Below are 19,760 nucleotides of genomic sequence, written 5' to 3'. Positions count from 1 at the left end.
ATGTATTTATGCGATGGCATACATAATTATGGAATTGCATTATTATTTATGCGATTGCATAATGGCATAAACCCATTTATGCGATCGCAAAACTATCTTTACATTAACGCAACCGCATATTTATTTTTGCGATCGCGGAATTTATTTTTTTTGACCAATGAAAATTGATATAACATGGATTTAATCTTCCATTGAATTTTAAGGAAAAGTCAAAGTACGTTCGAATGAAATTTACTTAGTTGAAGGCAATCCTAGGTGACCATCCAGATCGTGGTAAATTCGATAAATAGGAGGATCAGACAGACAGATGGCGACTCGCACAAGGCGAGGGGAGGAAGAGATAAAATTAATGTGTTGCATTTCTTTTCTACTTGTGATGGCGTTATCCAGAATGTTGCTAGTTTCCTGAGCATAGCGCCGTTACAGTGGCGGATCCAGCCATTTAAAAAAGTGGATCCTAACCCAGTATAAAGGGGGGATTCTAACCACATGTCCCCATTCAAATACATTGATCGTCAAAAAAAGGGGTTCCAACCCCCGAAACACCCCTCTAAATACGCAACTGCTTGTTAGGGTAAACATATTCCACTAGTTTCACTACTAGTAATGACCTTAATACATTTTACATTGCATTTCCTCTTCTTACTCATTCGGTGGAAAAGGGCAAAGGCAGAGTGGGGATGTTAAATCCGATGCCTAGTGTATAGAGAGTGTCACACTCTCTGCATTCCAACATCCCTTTGAGGGGGCGTCGGTGGCCTGTAAGACGACACAGTTTCTGTCCCTATCTAATATATTTTCAATGTCCAGTAGCAGTCAAAATTTCCGTGACCCTTTTTTTTTTATTTCGGATGACACTATATTACAGGACCTACCTTTTGTAGTTATTGTTAAATTGTTCTTGTCCTGAACATGCATGTTATATTTGCCACTGGAGTTAAGCAAGCACAAGTTTTTTTTAGTAATGTCCATATAAAAGGGCATGGTGTGTATATATCATTATAATATTGATAATTGCTCTAAATATCAGCACAACAATGTTAAATATGCAATTTGAGCATTCACATTATTTGTATAGTATCAAGAAAAATGTGATATTCAGACCGGTGTTTTTTCCCACATGAAACCTTTTTGTCAGTTGTTAGCTAAAATATACTTTATTGTAGTGAGAAATGTTCACTAAATATTGTAAAAAGCAACAAAACTTCAATTCCAATCTTATCAATGGAATTAGTAAAACTTGAAATAAATTTGATAAAAAAAAAACCGTAAGGGGTTCCGCGGAACCCAGTGTCTCGCCTACTTTTACTGTTGTCGACGACGACAGAATGTGGGATCGTTATGTCTCGAATTTGAGACAAAAGTCACAGGCTCAACAAAAATGGGGAAACAATTATTAAAACTTTTCCTCTCGATACTATCTTTTGATTGTTAAGAAGCTTCTGTCCAAGTTTGGTAAAAATCCAGGATGGTTTATAAATCTAATAAATGTTTTAAAAACTTTAACTCATTATTACTGCAGACTGTATATAAATAACACATAGCTGAGTTTTTGTCTTTATGCAACAATGTATGTACTTAAATGAAGAGTGTTATTTTTAAAATGTATTTCCTTTAACTCTTATAAGACAGTGGGAAAATTGAAAACCAAATAGAACGTTGTAAATTTTGGCTGTTTTACGTATACGAGTTCACAACAAAAAACGAGCTGGCAAATAGCAAAATTGAAAACAGGTATACATTCCCTTGTCAATGTGAGTGTTATTTTCATGTCGCTATTAGTTGTGTTTCTAAAGAGGCAACAAAGAACACTAAGGAAAATACTTGTATACAGAAACAAGAGTCTCTCATGAAACATAATATAAAACATTCGGCATATCCTTTGTCCACACTAGGAACAAATGATATGCAATTGCCTAAGGTTGACTGGACCCAAAGGCCCAGGTGGGTACAGATTTTTTTATTGAGGTCCTAAGTTTGGATAGGGTGACCCTACCACCTCCCTTTTTCAATTCCTAAAAAAATCCCTACGGCAAAGCTTTTGTTTACACGAGGAACAAATGATATATGCAATTGCCTTATGAAGTTATGTTGACTGGGCCCAAAGGCCCAGGTAGGTAAAATTACAGATTTTTTTTTTTAATTTGAGGTCCAATGTTTGGGTATGGTGACCCTATAACCTCCCTTCTTTAATTATTAAAAAAATTCCTATGTCAAAGCTTTTGCCCACTCTAGGTACAAATGATAGGCAATTGCCAAAGGTTGCTTAGTCCCAAATGCCCAGGTGGTTAAGTTACAGAACTTTTTTAATCGAGGTCCAAAGTTGGGATGGGGTTACCCTACCAACTATCTTCTTTAATTCATCAAAAAAAAATTTGCTCTGGCAAAACTTTTGTCCACACTATGAACAAATAATATGCAATTTCCTAAGGTTTCCTGGCCCCAAAGGCCAATGTGGGTAAAGTTACGGAACTTTTTGAATTGATGTCTAAAGTTGGGGTAGAGTGACTCTATCACCTCCCTTCTCTAATTCATAAAAAAAAATTCCCTACGGCAAAGCTTTTGTCCACACTATGTACAAATGATATGCAATTGCCTAAGGTTGCCTGGTCCCAAAGTTCCCTACGGCAGAAGAGTCAGGCGTAGAACTATCATGCTTTTCAAATTGTTTTATATCAGTTTTAGAGAGCCTCTCACTTTCGAAGTGTAACCAGTGTCTGTTCATGCAGTAAACAACTCTAGTTCTGTAACCAGGTTGTTTTGGTCGTATAATAAAATAAACACCTCAGGATCAATGGATTCGTTTTATTGTGTGATATATGAAATGACCCTGCAATGCAAATACAAATAATCAGTACAAAGAAAGATAACTCTATTCATTCTAGGTGACAATGCCTAAAATACAATACTCAAATATTTCATACTGGACAACAATGGTTTTCCATGTTATTTACATACAAATCTATTTACAAATCTATTTACATAGAATGTTAACCATGGGAAATATTGTACTCATCACAAATTACACATTTTAACCTTAAACATGTTGTATTATACCAAATATTCTTCTGATAGTCATTTACTGATCATTCCATTCAAATTAATAACAACATTGAACTAGTACACATAAAGCAAAGCGTGAAGTAACATAACACAATAAGCTTATTAAAACAAATATTATAGCCATGCTCAAGACAAATGTTAAGCAACAAAACACACATATAAACAGAATACAAAACCTACCATTTATGAGGTACATAGGTCCTGTATTTACAATATGGAATCTTCTATTTCTACATGACATACGAACAGTATGGTTCAAATATCTGTAATAAAAATACTATCATAACTACATTTGTATTTATAGTTTACGCATTAAATTATCCAATCATTTAATAGTTAAAAAGTACGTCTTAACGTACAAATAAACAAATGACCAATATATCAAAACTCACTGAGCCATGTAAAGATCATACTATGAACATAACCAGTGGAGCATGACTAGAAACTACTCACTAAATAAATGATAGGATTGTAGTTGATATCAAAGAAAATAGTAAACAGTTTTGTAAATACATAACAGCTATTGAAAAAAAACAAAAAGCCTATAGAAGCACGTGTCATTAATCTATAGGTCTATGTGCATCTTAAACAATGGGAACTCTATGGCAAGCCGTTTTACTATTTATTCTAACTTCAAGATATCTCATATAATATATAAGATATCTTATATAATCCAGTTTTTATAAGATATCTTATAAACTTTAGAAGATATCTTATATACTTTTTAAGATATCTTCTAAAGTTTATAAGATATCTTATAAAGTATATAAGATATCTTAGATAAAAATTATTTATAAGATATCTCCTTAAGTTTATAAGATATCTTATATAAATAATTGCATTGAAAATCAAAGTCTCCCTTTAAATCATAATTAAATTCAGTTCCTTTAACCAACATACGTAATAAATTTCAAGAATTTACACCGTTTTATTTAATTTCATTCATATGAAAGACAGGATAAACAAATTCGTCCTTTAATTGCAATCTTTACTTTAAAAAGTCTACTTACTATGACAGAAATTTGACTTGTTTGTAGATCTTGTTTTGTTGTTCATTTATGTTTTAAAAGTTTCTAGTTATCGCTTATAGTTTTCAAGATAATTGGTAAAAACACCAAGGATTGGTAAAATCATTAAGAGCGAAAACTCCACTAACGAGTCGACTAAAGATTTCGCCGGACATGTTGACCTTGTCGTTCTGGTAATTTTTGCTTTTTAAAATTTCTATCAATTCATTATATATTTAAATATAATAGGCAAGTATGGAAAATGGTAAAAAATTTCTTATAAGTGCGAACACTCCTACAAGAAATTATTTGACCGTTTTGACGTAAATTGAAATTAGGTAGAGCTGAACATTCTAAACATGTTTTATACATCATGTTTTCGCTATTCATAGCGGTTTGCAAAAGAAGTTACTTGCATTTTATCCCTATGCTTTAATTTAAGCCATGTTATCAAACACACTCGCTAAACTAGAAACACCATTGATATATTGTTGCCAAGTTTAACAAAAACTGTCAGACGACTTTCTAAAAGACATGTGTTCGATAACATTAGGCCCAGTAGTTACAGAGAAGATTTTTGGAAAGGTTAACAAAGACAAAAACGGACGACGGACGCCAAGTTACGAGAAATGCTCAAATAATAGGGCCAGGTCAGATATAGAAGAACTTTCAAAGTATACCACCACTAAAGACTATAGCTGGTATACTAGCAGAAAACGACCATGACAGAGCAAAAACATTAAATGAACAATTCACTTTAATTTCTATCAAATAAGAATTCTTTAGACACCAACTAAATATGTACTACAGGTTCTATCACAGGAATCGGAAGTTCTATCAATAAAATTCTGTAAATAATAAAGTCGACTACCAATAGAGCTTCTCGTAGACTTCTGAACGAGAAGCTCTATTTATAGTCGACTTTATTATTTCAGAACTTTATTGATAGAACTTCCGATTCCTGTGGTTCTATCCACAATGGAAAGACCTTAACTATGGCAGAGAAAAAAATAGAATATGGACTCAATACATAAAAAAAAATGGAGAATGTCTAATGAATTAGCGGCAATCATGTCATTATTCACCAATTTTTCAACAATCATCAATACCAGCTTCATACCTTGTGAAAGTAAAACAACTGACATTTGTGCATTTTCGCTAAGTATCTCAAACATACATTTTTTCGTTCATTTTTTTTTTATATAAATAAGGCCGTTAGTTTGAAATGTTTTGTATTTTATGTTAATTTATATTAATTAATATATTAATATGTTTTAAATTATCCCCCAATGAAAGAAAATGACCATTCCCCTAGATATACCGGCGTTAGATTGTAGAAAGTTGTTCCGAAAATTTCAGCATGTATTAAAGGAAGATTTTGATTGGACAATGAAATCATTTTTGCCATAACATGTAGTTATGCGATTGCTTAAAGCTTTTTGTGATTTCATTAATAAAAGTGCGATCGCATAAATAATTACGCCATTGCATAAATATATTTGTGCAATGGCAAAATTAATTAGGCGATGGCATAAAACACCATTTATGTAATCGCATAACTATTTATGCCATCGCATAATTATTTAGGCAATCGCATAAATGAATTATGCGATTGCATTAAAACGCCATTGTGACTATTTACCGACCGTGCGAGGGCTGTATAGCCAGTCAAGGTCGTTAAACACTTCCATATATATATATTCCTGCGCCATACGGGCGTAGATTTTTTGCATCTTTTTGTATATCGAAGACCCCTGTAAATTTAGTCCCTGTAAATATGTATTGTGAACTTTTAAAACCGATTCTGAAAAGAAGTGCTTCTTTGAAGGAGGGAATTCCTCATACAGATACATGGTTGATCGATCGCTGCTTCAATGTCTTATTTTATTGGAGCAATTCCAACTGTGTATCATCCAATCAGGAGTCAGAGAAGATTTTATTCAGAGTACAGGGGTAAAAAAGTTCCCGGTTGTAAAGTTTTGCCACACAATATAAAAGGGATAAAAAAGTTCCCGGTTGTAAAGTTTTGCCACACAATATAAAAGGGGTAAAAAATTAAGATCCCGGTTGTAAAGTTTTGCCACACAATATAAAAAAACGATCAAATATTTACAAGAGCGGAGATTACAAGCGAATAATTCATGAACGATGTATCTTAGTTTATTTTGACAATGACTGCTTAAAAGGAAGAGGGTGGTAAATGGTTATTTTCGTGCAACGTTTTTTGGCCTTTTTATTTCACTTGTTTTCATGTTTTGACGTTTTGTTTTTCGTTTTCTCGTGTTTTGTTCGACGTTCGTGCCTCGTGTTCTCCTTTATTTATTTTCTGTGTTTTGTGTTGGTACTCTTAATTTCACGATCTTGTCCCGCTTTTTATAAAAAAAATAATCCGGGACTGAATTCAAATTCAAAGTCAGTCCGAAGATTGTTTTAATAAAATTAACGGTACCAATTTTATAGCAGCAGATGCGCATTTCGACAATACATGTCTCTTCAGTGATGCTCGTGGCCAAAATATTTGAAATCCAAAGTTTATATAAAAGATGAAGAGCTATAATCCAAAAGGTCCAAAAAGTATAGCCAAATTCGTGAAAAGAATCAGAGCTTTGCATGAGGGAGATACATTCCTTAATTCATAATAATTCCTATCATTTTGTAACAGTAAATTTTAATAACACAAAAAAATCCGTATTTTCATGCCAGTTCCGAAGTACTGGCTACTGGGCTAGTGATACCCTCGGGGACTTATAGTCCACCAGCAGAGGCATCGACCCAGTGGTAGTAATAAAATTGACGGTATCAACTTTCTTGGACCAGATGCGCATTTCGACAATATATGTCTCTTCAGTGATGCACGTGGCCAAAATATTTGAAATCTGAAGCTTATATAAAAGATGAAGAGCTATAATCCAAAAGGTCCAAAAAGTATAGCCAAATTCGTGAAAAGAATCAGAGCTTTGCATGAGGGAGATACATTCCTTAATTCATAATAATTCCTATCATTTTGTAACAGTAAATTTTAATAACACAAAAAAATCCGTATTTTCATGCCAGTTCCGAAGTACTGGCTACTGGGCTAGTGATACCCTCGGGGACTTATAGTCCACCAGCAGAGGCATCGACCCAGTGGTAGTAATAAAATTAACGGTACCAATTTTCTTGCACCAGATGCGTATTTCGACAATACATGTCTCTTCAGTGATGCTTGTGGCCAAAATATTTGAAATCCAAAGCTTATATAAAAGATGAAGAGCTATAATCCAAAAGGTCCAAAAAGTATATCCAAATCCGAGAAAAGAATCAGAGCTTTGCATGAGGTAGATTTTTTAAATTATGTGTCCGCACAATATTAAAATTGCTATCAAATGAATTATTATGAATATAATGTTTCTTTCAAATAAGTTGCAATAAGTGGAAGCTTAAAGGTCAATGCATGGTCATCATGTCAATTATATAATGACTACAAGTAACATGATCTCCAAGAACGGCTGATTAATAACTTTTTTCACTTTCCCCTTTAATATTTATGATTTATTTCTCGTGCTTTGTTTTTTCCGAAATTTACATTTAGTACTTCACTATTGATTTTTGTAAGGTCCATTTATGGGCATTATGTTTTCTAGTATGTGCGCCAGTTAGTCTGTTCGCACGTTTGTTCGTCCTTCAGTTCGTTCGTTCATCCGTGTACTAAAAATGCATTCTTGTTTTTTTTCCATATGTATATATATACTATATATTTCGTAGCTAATGCCCATTTAAATCTAACTTTTTTACTTGATTATGATTTTTAGTGTAGTCGCGGACTTAATTATCTTTTTCGGTAAACATTATATTATTTTATTGTTTTGATAGGCTTTGTGATGACAATCAAATGAGCAAGTGAATGCTAATATTGTACTTTATTTTCTTTCATTTTACGGCAGAAAAAGTCGAATAATTAAACTACTAGTGCTATGTACTTGAACAAGTGAAGCGTTATTTTTGATATTGATATAATAGTAAGAAGAATGAAGTGTTGTGATTGCAAACTCATATAGATAGAAAATAAACTGACAAAGCCATGGCTTACAAAGAAAAAAACAACGAACAAATAATAGTACACAAGACACAACATAGAAAACTAGTTAAAAACAAAGCAACACGAATTCTTCAAAAAACTTCTATATAAACATGTATTGACACAAATTCAAGGAACGTACAAAATAATAAAGTGTCTCTCACAATTCAGTCATATAAAACCACTTATTAGTATATATACAAAAGCAAGGACCAAAAAACATTAAACTCTTGGAGAAATTTCGAATAATTTCGAACAAATATTCACTCATTGTATTATCCATTTTTTTTCTGAATGTGTGTGGTTTTTTTTAAATTTGTTCTGTTTATCATGACAGTTATCTTAATACCGACAAAGTAGTAAAAAATCCAACAGTCCGGGTCCGGCATCCAGTCCGGGTCCGGCATCCAGTCCGGGTCCGGCGTCCAGTCCTGGTCCGGATTTCAGACCAAAGTCCGGGTCTGGAGTCCGGTTCGGTCCGGGTTTCAGTGCGTACCCCCTTCTTTAGCGTAAATTTCAAGTTACGATTTATTGAGCAATATCGCAATAAATTATAGCTAATACAGTGATTAGAAAGGAATTAAGCCATTTTGTTGAAAATTTACGTTCCTGCGAATCATTATGACGTCACAAGTTGTACTCATATTGATTTTCCACGAAAAAATCAATGAAAATAGGCAAATTTCTATAGATTATTGGACAGGAAACATAGAGCTCATACATCGACAACAACGATCTTTTAAAATAATGTGTGTAAAGACATTTGACGTCTTATTTGAATATCAAGTTTGTCGACGCCCGATCTCTATGTTTCCTGGTCTTTAAATTGGTTGAAATCCAGCTGATTTTGTCAAATTTCACCAAAATCTCTTATCTAAACCTTTAATGGATGTAAAAATCAACGTGTTAGAATAAAACTTTGACAAAAATAGTTCTATTTTACTTTCTCACATGTCCGAGTCTCCAAGTCAAGTTAAAACATTGTTTGTCTTGTAACATTGAACTTTATAATCAGGGCCTAATATGGCCCTTACCGAACTAACTCCTTTATAATCAAAAATGTAATCCTTGAGATTTAGAATTATATGACAAATTATTTTTGTCGTATGTAATAAACAAGAAGCACAGCTTAAGTGATCAATACAACAGGGTAATGCATGATAATCAAACACAAAAGGCAGCAACAAAAGACAATCATTGAAAAATCCAACACGTGCCTGTCCTAAGTCAGGAGCCTGTCATTCAGTGACTGTAGTTTGTTGTACATTATATTTGCTTTCATTCATTGTCTTGTTCAACACATGATAAATTAGGGTGTTAATTTTTTCCTTTGAATTTTGTACTTTTTTCATTTCGCGCCAAGTATCACCATCCATTCACCATTAACTATTTGGACCTTGACAATAAAGCGATATAACTTTTATCTTGGATATTTCCAGGTCATGGCATCTAAACCTATTCCATGTGGACCTTGTATAGAAGGAAAAGTAAACACTAAAGCTGACATCTGGTGTTACAACTGTGATGAAGGATTGTGTTCATCATGTTCTGGTCATCACAGAAGATCCAAAGGAACACGTGATCATAAGATTATTGATATCAAAAGTTATAAACTATCTGTCCAAGTTATTGAAACACAATGTGACAAACATGGTCAACGACTCAACTTGTATTGTCCCAGTCATTTAATGCCTTGCTGTGATCAATGTATTTCCAAAAGTCATTCAAAGTGTACTGGAATAAAAAGTTTAGCTAGCGTTGTTGAGAAAACCAAGATTAAAAAATCTAAAGAATCTGTAGAGAAAGAAATTAACTCCATCTTACAACTCTTAGGTAAAATTGTAAATAACAAATCACAAAACATTAAAAGAGGAGAACAATAATATGAAAGCATTAAAGAATTCATTGTGAAAATACGCAATGAAATAGATAAACATTTAACCCACCTAGAGAAGAAGATATTCAATGAGGCAGATACCATCCTGAATGAAGAAAAATCAAAGGCAACAGATTTAATCACTGAAATTGAAGAAAAACAGAAAAACTTAAAGAAAATGCAAGACCAGTTACATTCAGTCATACCACATGCCTCAAAACTCCAATCATTTTTAGGTATACATCAGATTGAACAAAAAGTACATCAATGTCAACGATACATAGATGATCTGGACAAAGACGATAGGGCAAAAGAAGTTACCATCAAAATGAAGGAAAATAATGAAGTAGAAAAGATAATAAAAAAGTTAGGATCCTTAGGAGAATTAACTGTTGTTAAAACAGATATGGATTTGAAGAAAGAGACAAGTGTGAGAAGGGAAGCACAAGTAGAATCACAAGAACAATCAAACATAAACAACATGACCATTAACATTGAGAAAATGATAGAGATCAACATGGCTAACGTTAGCATGGTTAGTGACATGATTTGTCTGATAGATGGAAGACTTTTAATAGTCGAATGGGGTGCCAAGGTTAACCTACTTACTCCTGATGGCAAACTACTGAAACATTTACCTATACCTGGTCAAGCTTTTAGTGTTACACAGATCAATCAGGACACTATTGCCGTAACTTTTCCTAATAAGAAATCCATTAAGATTTTCAATATGGAGAATGAAACAGTAACCAAAGTTATCACATTAGACAAATCATGCTGGGGATTATCATCATCAGATGATTCTCTTGTTGTAGGTTTGATTGATGATGAGATCCGTATTATAGACTTAGAAGGAAATACACTGAAGTCAATACAAGTTAAGTGTGCATCAAACCTAAATTACCTTGTTTACTGTAATGACAGAGTAATCTATAGTGACTATTATGGTAAGGCAGTATACTGTGTTGATCAATTAGGTAAACAGATCTGGCAATATACACAGGATTTATCAAGACCATTTGGACTGTGTACAGATACTTATGGTAACATTATTGTAGCAGACCAGGAGTCTCATAGAATAATAGTTATATCAAAAGATGGAAAGGAGAGTAAAGTACTTATTAGTGATGGACTGAAGTATCCTAGATTTATTTGTTTGAAACCAAATGAGTCTTCAGGTTTTATATGTGATTACACTGGCAAAGACTTGACAAAATTCAATTTATCTTCTGGATAAAATATACAATAAGGAGTTAAATGATTTTACCCGACTTTAATACATGTACTACAACTAACAACTTTCTATGTCTATTTATTTACTATCATACAGAGTCAGTAAACTTATTTGTTTTTTGTTCAATTTTTACATAAATTAGGCCCTAGTTTTCTCGTATGAATTGTTTTAATTTGTCATTTCGGGGCCATTTATAGCTGACTATGCGGTATGGGCTTTTCTCATTGTTGAAGGCAGTACGGTGACCTATAGTTGTTAATTTCTGTGTTATTTTGATCTGTTGTGGAGAGTTGTCTCATTGGCAATCATTTTTTTTTTTATATAAGTTGAGTCTGGTATCAATTATTTTGGAACATATCCTGTGTTAGATCACTCAATCATGTTCATAATTTTAAACATCTATGCTTCTAAAATATTGAGGTACAATTTGATAGCTAGTATGATGTTAAAACAGAGAATCAAAGAATTCAATGTTTAATATGAATTGTAGGACAATGGCGTTGATTTCCACATTTGACCCCTAGTTGGAAGTTTGACTCAGGTTCAAATTTTACGGAGTTCAATTTTCTATATGTCTCCAATAGTTTACATGGTATATGTCACATGAAGTTTTCAGTTGTAGTTAGAAAACCAGGATGGATTCAAATATAAATAGTTTGAAAGCATAGGAAACTGTGCACCTTACAATTGCATTCATGACTGAATCAGATGACTATATAATACGAATACATAAAAATATTGTTTTACATTGTCTTATCGCCATTCGGGGCCTTTTATAGCTCACTATGCGGTATGGGCTTTGCTCATTGTTGAAGGCCGTACGGTAACCTATTGTTGTAAATGTCTGTCATTTTGGTCTTTTGTGGATAGCTGTCTCATTGGCAATCATACCACATCTTCTTTTTTATAAAACATCCTAGTACTTCTTGTCCTCAAGGTTTAAACACTGTTGCACACCCTGATGTCTTATAAATTAAGGAGTTGTGGTATGATATAATGAGACAATTATCAATCAAAGTTGCCAGCTTTTTATTAAAATCAAGTAATAATGAGGGGGTGAAGGTCAAGTGAACAGTGCCATACAGACATACCGTACAAACATTCCATTCAACAAATATCGTTGACTTATTGCTTAAATTACCTGGAAAAATAACAAAACAATGAAAAAAAAGCATTGAGCATTAAAAATGAGGTCCAGGTCATAAGCACTCTGCCAGACAGACATATAGATCTAATAATTCCATACACCAAATATAGTTGACCAATTGCTTAAACTACCTGATAAACTGAAAAATAAGAAATGAAAAAACTGGGAAAAAAATAATGACAAACAAACCATGAAAACGAGGTCAAGATCATATAAACCCTGCTAGACAGAGATTTACACTTAACAATTGTTGTATGTATGTACACACAATATTGTTAACCTATGCTTATAGTATCTGATAAACTGAAAAAATAATGAAAACTGAAAATTGACCAATGATTCATGAAAATGAGGTCAAGGTCAGATGAACCCTGCCTGGCAGACAAGCAGAAATTTAAAAAAAAATTGTACACCAAATATATATGACCAATTGCTTAATATATCGGATAAACTTGGGAAAAAACATGAAAAAAGTAGCATTTACCACTGAACAATAACTAGAGGCTCTAAAGAGCCTGTGTCGCTCACCTTGGTCTATGTGAATATTAAACAATGGACACAGATGAATTTATGACAAAATTGTGTTTTGGTGATGGTGATGAGTTTGTAGATCTTACTTTACTAAACATTCTTGCTGCTTACAATTATCTCTATCTATAACAGTACTTTCTGTGGAAAATGTTATTGAAAATCTTCAAATTTTAAGACAAGAGTGCACACGCTGAAATGTCTCGCCTTCTATACTAATCATTGATATTATGTTGATAGTCCTAAGTATAAAGCTAAGCTTTATTACAACTGTCACATACACTTAACATTAACCAAGATAACTAAACAAAGACCAATGAACCTTGAAAAAGAGGTCCAGGTCAGATGAACCATGCCAGGCAGACAGGTACAGCTAACAATGCTTCTATACAACATATATAGTTGACACATTACTTATAGATTAAGAAAAATAGACCAAAACACAAAAAACTTAACACTGTGCAATGAACCGTGAAAATGAGGTCACGTTTAAATAAAACCTGCTCGACTGACATAAAGATCATAAAATATTTCCATACACCAAATATAGTTGACCTTTGGCATATAGCATTAGATAAAAAGACCAAAACTCAAAAAATTAACTTTGATCACTGAACCATGAAAATGAGGTCAAGGTCGCATGACATCTGCCCGCTAGACATGTACACTTAACAATCATTCCATACAACAAATATAGTAGACCTATTGCATATGGTATGAGAAAAACAGACAAAAACACAAAAATTTAACTATAACCACTGAACCATGAAAATGAGGTCAAGGTCAGATGACACCTGCCAGTTGGACATGTTCACCTTACAGTCCTTCCATACACCCAATATACTAGCCCTATTGCTTATAGTATCTGAGATATGGACTTGACCACCAAAACTTAACCTTGTTCACTGATCCATGAAATGAGGTCGAGGTCAAGTGAAAACTGTCTGACAGACACGAGGACCTTGCAAGGTACGCACATATCAAATATAGTTATCCTATTACTTATAATAAGAGAGAATGCAACATTACAAAAAAATTGAACTTTTTTTTCAAGTGGTCACTGAACCATGAAAATGAGGTCAAGGACATTGGACATGTGACTGACGGAAACTTCGTAACATGAAACATCTATATACAAAGTATGAAGCATCCAGGTCTTCCATCTTCTAAAATATAAAGCTTTTAAGAAGTGAGCTAACGCCGCCGCCGGATCACTATCCCTATGTCGAGCTTTCTGCAACAAAAGTTGCAGGCTCGACAAAAATTGTTAAAAATTTACTATGAAGGGCAATAACTCCGTAGGGGGTCAATTGACTATTTTGGTCATACTGACTTATTTTTAGTTCTTACTTTTCTGTACATTATTGCTGTTTACAGTTTATCTCTATCTATAATAATATTCAAGATAATAACAAAAAAACAGCAAAATTTCCTCAAAATTACCAATTCAGGGGCAGCAACATAACAACAACCGATTATCCGATTCATCTAAAAATTCCAGGGCAGATAGATCGTGACCTGATCAACAATTTTACTTCCGGTCAGATTTGCTCTAAATGCTTTGGTTTTTGAGTCATAAGCCAAAAACTGCATTTTACCCCTATGTTCTTTTTTTAAGCCATGGCGGCCATCTTGGTTGGTTGGCCGGGTCACCGGACACATTTTTTAAACTAGATACCCCAATGATGATTATGGCCAAGTTTGGTTAAAGGAGTAGGTTCAGTAAGACCCCTTTTTGGCCCCAAAATATAACAGTTTTACAAAATTGTTAAAATGTAAACTTTTAGTTATTTATTGGACAGTAGAATGCTTCTGCTACATAAATATGGGCTGTTTTTGACAATACAGTGCATATATATCCGGTACTAGCACCATTAAGTCATGCTAAATTACTGAAATCTTCACAATTCTAGCATTTTAGGTAAATTTTAGACGGTTTTCGTGTAAAACGAAAGTGGCCGCATTCGTGTTCATCCTTAATATTGAAATGTAAGTTGTATTTGATGATAATACATAACATGTATCAAGGTTGAGGATGAACACGGATGCGGCCACTTCCATTTTTTTCAAAAAACCATCTGAAAAGTGACATTTTTCGACATATTTGGTAGATTTTTCATATTTGAGCTTGAATCGGATCGTTTTTAATGACTAAATCAGTTAAAATCTTTCCCATAAACTAATTGGATCAAGTGAAATAGACACTTAAGTATTTAAAAAGTGGTCTAAATCTTTCGTCAGATGAAACTGAAATTTGAGGCCAAAATGAGTCCTTACCGGACCTACTCCTTTCAAAGATTTCTATTTTACTTTTACTAAAGTTACAGTGCAAAAACCAAATGTCTTCGGACGACGACGATGATTAAGGACGATGACGACGCCGACACCAACGTGATACCAATATAGGACCAAAAATTTTCAATTTTTGTGGTCTTATAAAAATGACATTATTGATATTCATGTCATTTAAAACTTGATCTAAATATATCCCCATCTATATTCTACAATGAAGAATCAAGGAGTATTTAATTATTAAATTGGAACGTCACAAATAGCAGCTAATTTCTTTTTAACATCAGGTTCGTGAAGTGTACCAATGAGAAATAAAGTGACAGTAGAACTTATGATGTTCTATTTTTTTCTACCATAATCTACGGAGAAGTTCCCTTTTTGAGGACTAAACCTTCATGTTTTTGTATGATTTATCGATGAGGAATGCCCTTGTAGAGATAAAAGTTCGTTTTTTTTACCAGAATGTGTTTAATGATCTTAAATAAAATAGGCTTCATCGTATATAATAAATGATTAGAAAATGACAAGAAATTTTCTATATGTTTTAAGGGTTTTAGCCACAATATCTTTGCAAGCTAGGAAGAGCATTTGTCATGTTTTGTTGAACTGTGACAAACTTTTAAAGGTCTGCTTGTAAGATTATCAACAAAACATCTGGTCATGTGATGTTGCCATTTTAGCATTGCCATTAAACACGAGGTTTGGCTGGTCATAAGACTAGGTTCAGCCTGCCATTAAACACGAGGTTTGGCTGGTCATAAGACTAGGTTCAGCCTACCATTTTACTTGTAATGTCATGTACAAAGTCAGGAATGTGTCAGTTATTAATATAATAGTTTGTTTTTATGTATGTTGCATTGTCATTTGTTTTTGTTGCAGTTCAGCGCTTCTTTTGTTCTATTGTTTTCCTCTTATAGTTGATGTGTTTTCTTCAGTTCTAGTTTGTACCTCTGATTTGTTTTCTCTCACATTGATTTATGATTTTTGAACAGAGGTATACTACTGTGGCCTTTATTTGTAAAGTTTTAAATGACAAATAATAATAACATCAACCAGGTGCTCCGCAGGGCGAAGCTATATACGACCCCAGTGGTCGAACCCTGAATAGTTGGGGCAAATTTGGTCACAATATTCAAGCTTGATACTGTCTGAATTTGGATTGTGATCAAATTTTTTACATAATATGGGTTTAGGGTTGAGATCTCATAAACATGTTTAACCCCGCCGCAATTTTGCGCCTGTCCCAAGTCAGGAGCCTCTGGCCTTTGTTAGTCTTGTATGATTTTAAATTTTAGTTTCTTGTGTATAATTCGGAGTTTAGTATGACGTCCATTATCACTGTACTATTATGCATATTTTAGGGGCCAGCTGAAGGACACCTACGGGTGCGGGAATTCTCGCTACATTGAAGACCCATTGGTTGCCTTCGGCTGTTGTTTGCTCTATGATCGGGTGGTTGTCGCTTTGACATATTCACCATTTCCTTTCTCAATTTTATTTTGTCACAAAATTAATGTGGTCAAAGATCTAACAAATCTACACAATACTGTGCAATTGAATATTTCTTCTTGAAACTTTTAAAATTTGAAATTTGAAAAATTTTGAATATAAGGAATCCCTTAAAAAAAATGGTAAACAAAAAATCCCCCTTCCCACTTTTTGAAACCCCCATTGGAGCAATAAACCTTAAACTCAATTCCATGCTTTCTTTTGTATTATTGAACCTTGTAGTACAATTTCAGAGAGATCCATACACTTAAACACAAGTTATCGTCATGATTGTTTTGAAACCAGAAACAAGCTTCTTTTTGGCCCTTTTTAGGCCCCTAAATCCTACATATTTCGGGCAGTTAACCCAAAACTTAATCCCAGCCTCCCTTTTGTTATATGGTACGTTGTGGTACAATTTCAGAGAGATCCATACAGTTACACACAAGTTATTGTCTGGAAACTAGAAAAATGCTTGTTTTGGCCCCATTTTGGCCCTTTTAAATTTCTAAACTTTGGCCCCATAACCCTGAAAATGAATCCAAACCTTCTACTTGTGGTTTTAAACATTGTGATATAATTTCAGAGCAATTGAAATACTTGTACTCAAGTTATTATCCTGAAACTAGAAAAATGCTTGTTTTTGGGCCCCTTTTGGGCCCCTAATTCCTTAACGGTTGGGCCCATCATCCCCAAAATTACTCCCAACCTTCATCTTGTGGTATTGAACCTTCTGACAAAATTTCATAAAGAACTATTGACTTAAACTAAAGTTATTATCCGGAACCCAATGTGTCTTCGGACGACGACGACGCAGACGACGACATCATACCATTATACGATCCCAAAAATTTTTTGGGGTCGTATAAAAATCACATAACGTCAGCCTTATCTGTCTGCTTAGCAACCTCTTAAACTTTAGCAAAATTACAGTTAATGTTCAGTATGCTGTCAGAGGATTTGGTATAAACAAAGACAAATACTGTTGTTGAGAAAAGTAACAATCATCTATTTAAGAGTTCGTAGTAATAAAGAGACAAACAAAGGTTGTTACAATTAATGTGTATTATTAAATTTTTAATTCTTATTCATTTGAAAATACAGTCATTTAAAAAGTTAAATATCTTGTCTAACTGACTAATCACATTGGTATTCATTAATACCATATTTAACAAACTACCCACACTATTATCAATGACGTATTTGTATATATATATTGTTATTTCTGCATAAAGAATCCTCAAATGTTTACTAGTAGTCAACACATTTATGACTCATCACTTTATAAAAGCATCTGCAACAAATCTGTTTTAGCACCAAAATACTATTCAAAATAAGAAATTAGTACAAAGCCACTCATAATATATTTGTTCTGTGTTAATTTCATAAATATAACAGTTTTCCAGATGATTTGTAAGTATCAGCATACAAAGTCCTGGTCAGGCACCATATCTTAAGTCTATTATACCACAAGAATTCATTAAACTTTCAGGTTAAAAATTACAAAAGGTATTTCAAGCTGTGCTAGATTAAAGTTTACAAACAGGGTATAAAGACAGAATTGAATTATGGAAATCACAGAACCTTTTATCAAAGGGGAATATTAGGATTTTATTAAATAAACATTGAAATGTTATGTATCCCTGGTTTTTAAATACAAATATAAATTTATTTTAGTAAGCTATGTTTATTGATTGATCAGACACTTAAGGATGTTTGCTTGTCATGTTTTGGATTTTTTGTCAGATTTTTGAAATCCTCTGGTTTTATCCATTTGAATGCCTTAAAAATATTCGCCCATGAACCCCCATTTTTCTTTTTATTTATCTTTTACATGTATAATTATAAGTCATTTGTGTAAGTCTTATAAAATCTTATTTATTTTCTAATAGTTTTCGGGAGCTTTAACTGGTCAATGATAAAGCTATGACAAATCAAGAGCGAACAAATTTCCCGCCATAATTCCAATGGCTAATATCTCTAAAACAAGCACATTGTTCCTTATATGTTTTTTTGCTTTTTTGATTCCTCAATTAAATCCCTATCAATATATACTAGTTTTGTGGAAAGTTATTCATTTTTAAACTGAGCAGCAGACATCCTTAATATAGTTACTTATGCTTTGTTAGTGTTGTTATCAATATATTTACAAGATTTTTAACTTTTTTCTAAAGCACTCTATTAATCAGTTAAAATTATAATTTGTAGAAGTCATTACTGTTGATAAGTAGTACCATTGAAATACAAATTGAACCAACAGAAAATGATCAAGTACTTTAATACACATTTTCAACTTACAATTGAGTTTAATTACTTTGGATTCTATTATTATTCTTGAGATAACTATTATCATGGATCTCATTGGTACAGGTGAACTTCAGCCAAGTGCAAATTTTCTTATGCCTTTATGTAGAATTTTGTAAAAATCACAAAATCAAATATCCATGAAAAATACAATTTTCCTTTTCCCACAAAAATTGGTATTCACAAATTAAAAAAATCCACAGTATTACAAGTATGATTGGAGTATCATCAGTAGTTCTTTGTTTATATAAAACATTTATTTCATGAACATCAGGGATTTGCACATCAAGCATTTTAACAGCTAATTTGATTTTCCATTTATCAATTATCAAAGAGTCCACTTTTTTTAAATCATGTTCCTTTAAATTTTGATAAACACACAGATATTTGGCTGAATCTGAAAATGAGCTTGGTGACTTCAGATAATAAGGCCTTAGGTCAGTGCACAGTCAACTATTTCCTTGATGTACTTTCTAACAATGCAAACGAAATTTAAACATTCATTTTAACTAGTATTTAATGCTGAGGATACAAAATATAAAGTATATTGATGGCTGCAATACCAAACAGTACAAATGTACTAATAACACAGAGTTGGTTTGACTGTATAACTTAGGATAAAAGCAAAATACAGATATTTATAAAATACTTGAGGACAGGTAATGTGGCACTTATATTTGATCATATAACAAGTGGTACTATTTACATGGCATATTGATGGAAGTTTTAGTATTGATATAAGAACCAGACTCAGCAGGGCCATA

The 19,760-nt window shown here is 33.1% G+C and overlaps 3 protein-coding genes across 3 annotated transcripts in view; all 3 read left to right on the top strand.

Moving 5' to 3' along the window:
• Nucleotides 1-19,760, top strand: part of LOC139527314 (repetitive organellar protein-like) — a 42,896-nt gene that overhangs the window by 2,101 nt on the left and 21,035 nt on the right. The gene's annotated exons all lie outside the window — the stretch shown is intronic.
• Nucleotides 9,570-10,010, top strand: LOC139526254 (E3 ubiquitin-protein ligase TRIM45-like). The gene has a single exon (XM_071321385.1). The coding sequence runs from the start codon at nucleotides 9,570-9,572 to the stop codon at nucleotides 10,008-10,010; it is 441 nt and encodes a 146-aa protein (XP_071177486.1).
• On the top strand, nucleotides 10,182-11,240 carry LOC139526253 (uncharacterized). The gene has a single exon (XM_071321384.1). The coding sequence runs from the start codon at nucleotides 10,182-10,184 to the stop codon at nucleotides 11,238-11,240; it is 1,059 nt and encodes a 352-aa protein (XP_071177485.1).

This window comes from Mytilus edulis, chromosome 6 (assembly GCF_963676685.1).
Source record: "Mytilus edulis chromosome 6, xbMytEdul2.2, whole genome shotgun sequence".
Taxonomy (NCBI): domain Eukaryota; kingdom Metazoa; phylum Mollusca; class Bivalvia; order Mytilida; family Mytilidae; genus Mytilus; species Mytilus edulis.
Note: the sequence above shows the minus strand (reverse complement) of the source record. Positions and strands in the feature narration are given on the sequence as shown.

What these genes read in the sequence shown, in the direction of transcription:
- LOC139526254 (XM_071321385.1), top strand. Translation starts at nt 9,570, where the DNA reads ATGGCATCTAAACCTATTCCATGTGGACCTTGTATAGAAGGAAAAGTA.
- LOC139526253 (XM_071321384.1), top strand. Translation starts at nt 10,182, where the DNA reads ATGCAAGACCAGTTACATTCAGTCATACCACATGCCTCAAAACTCCAA.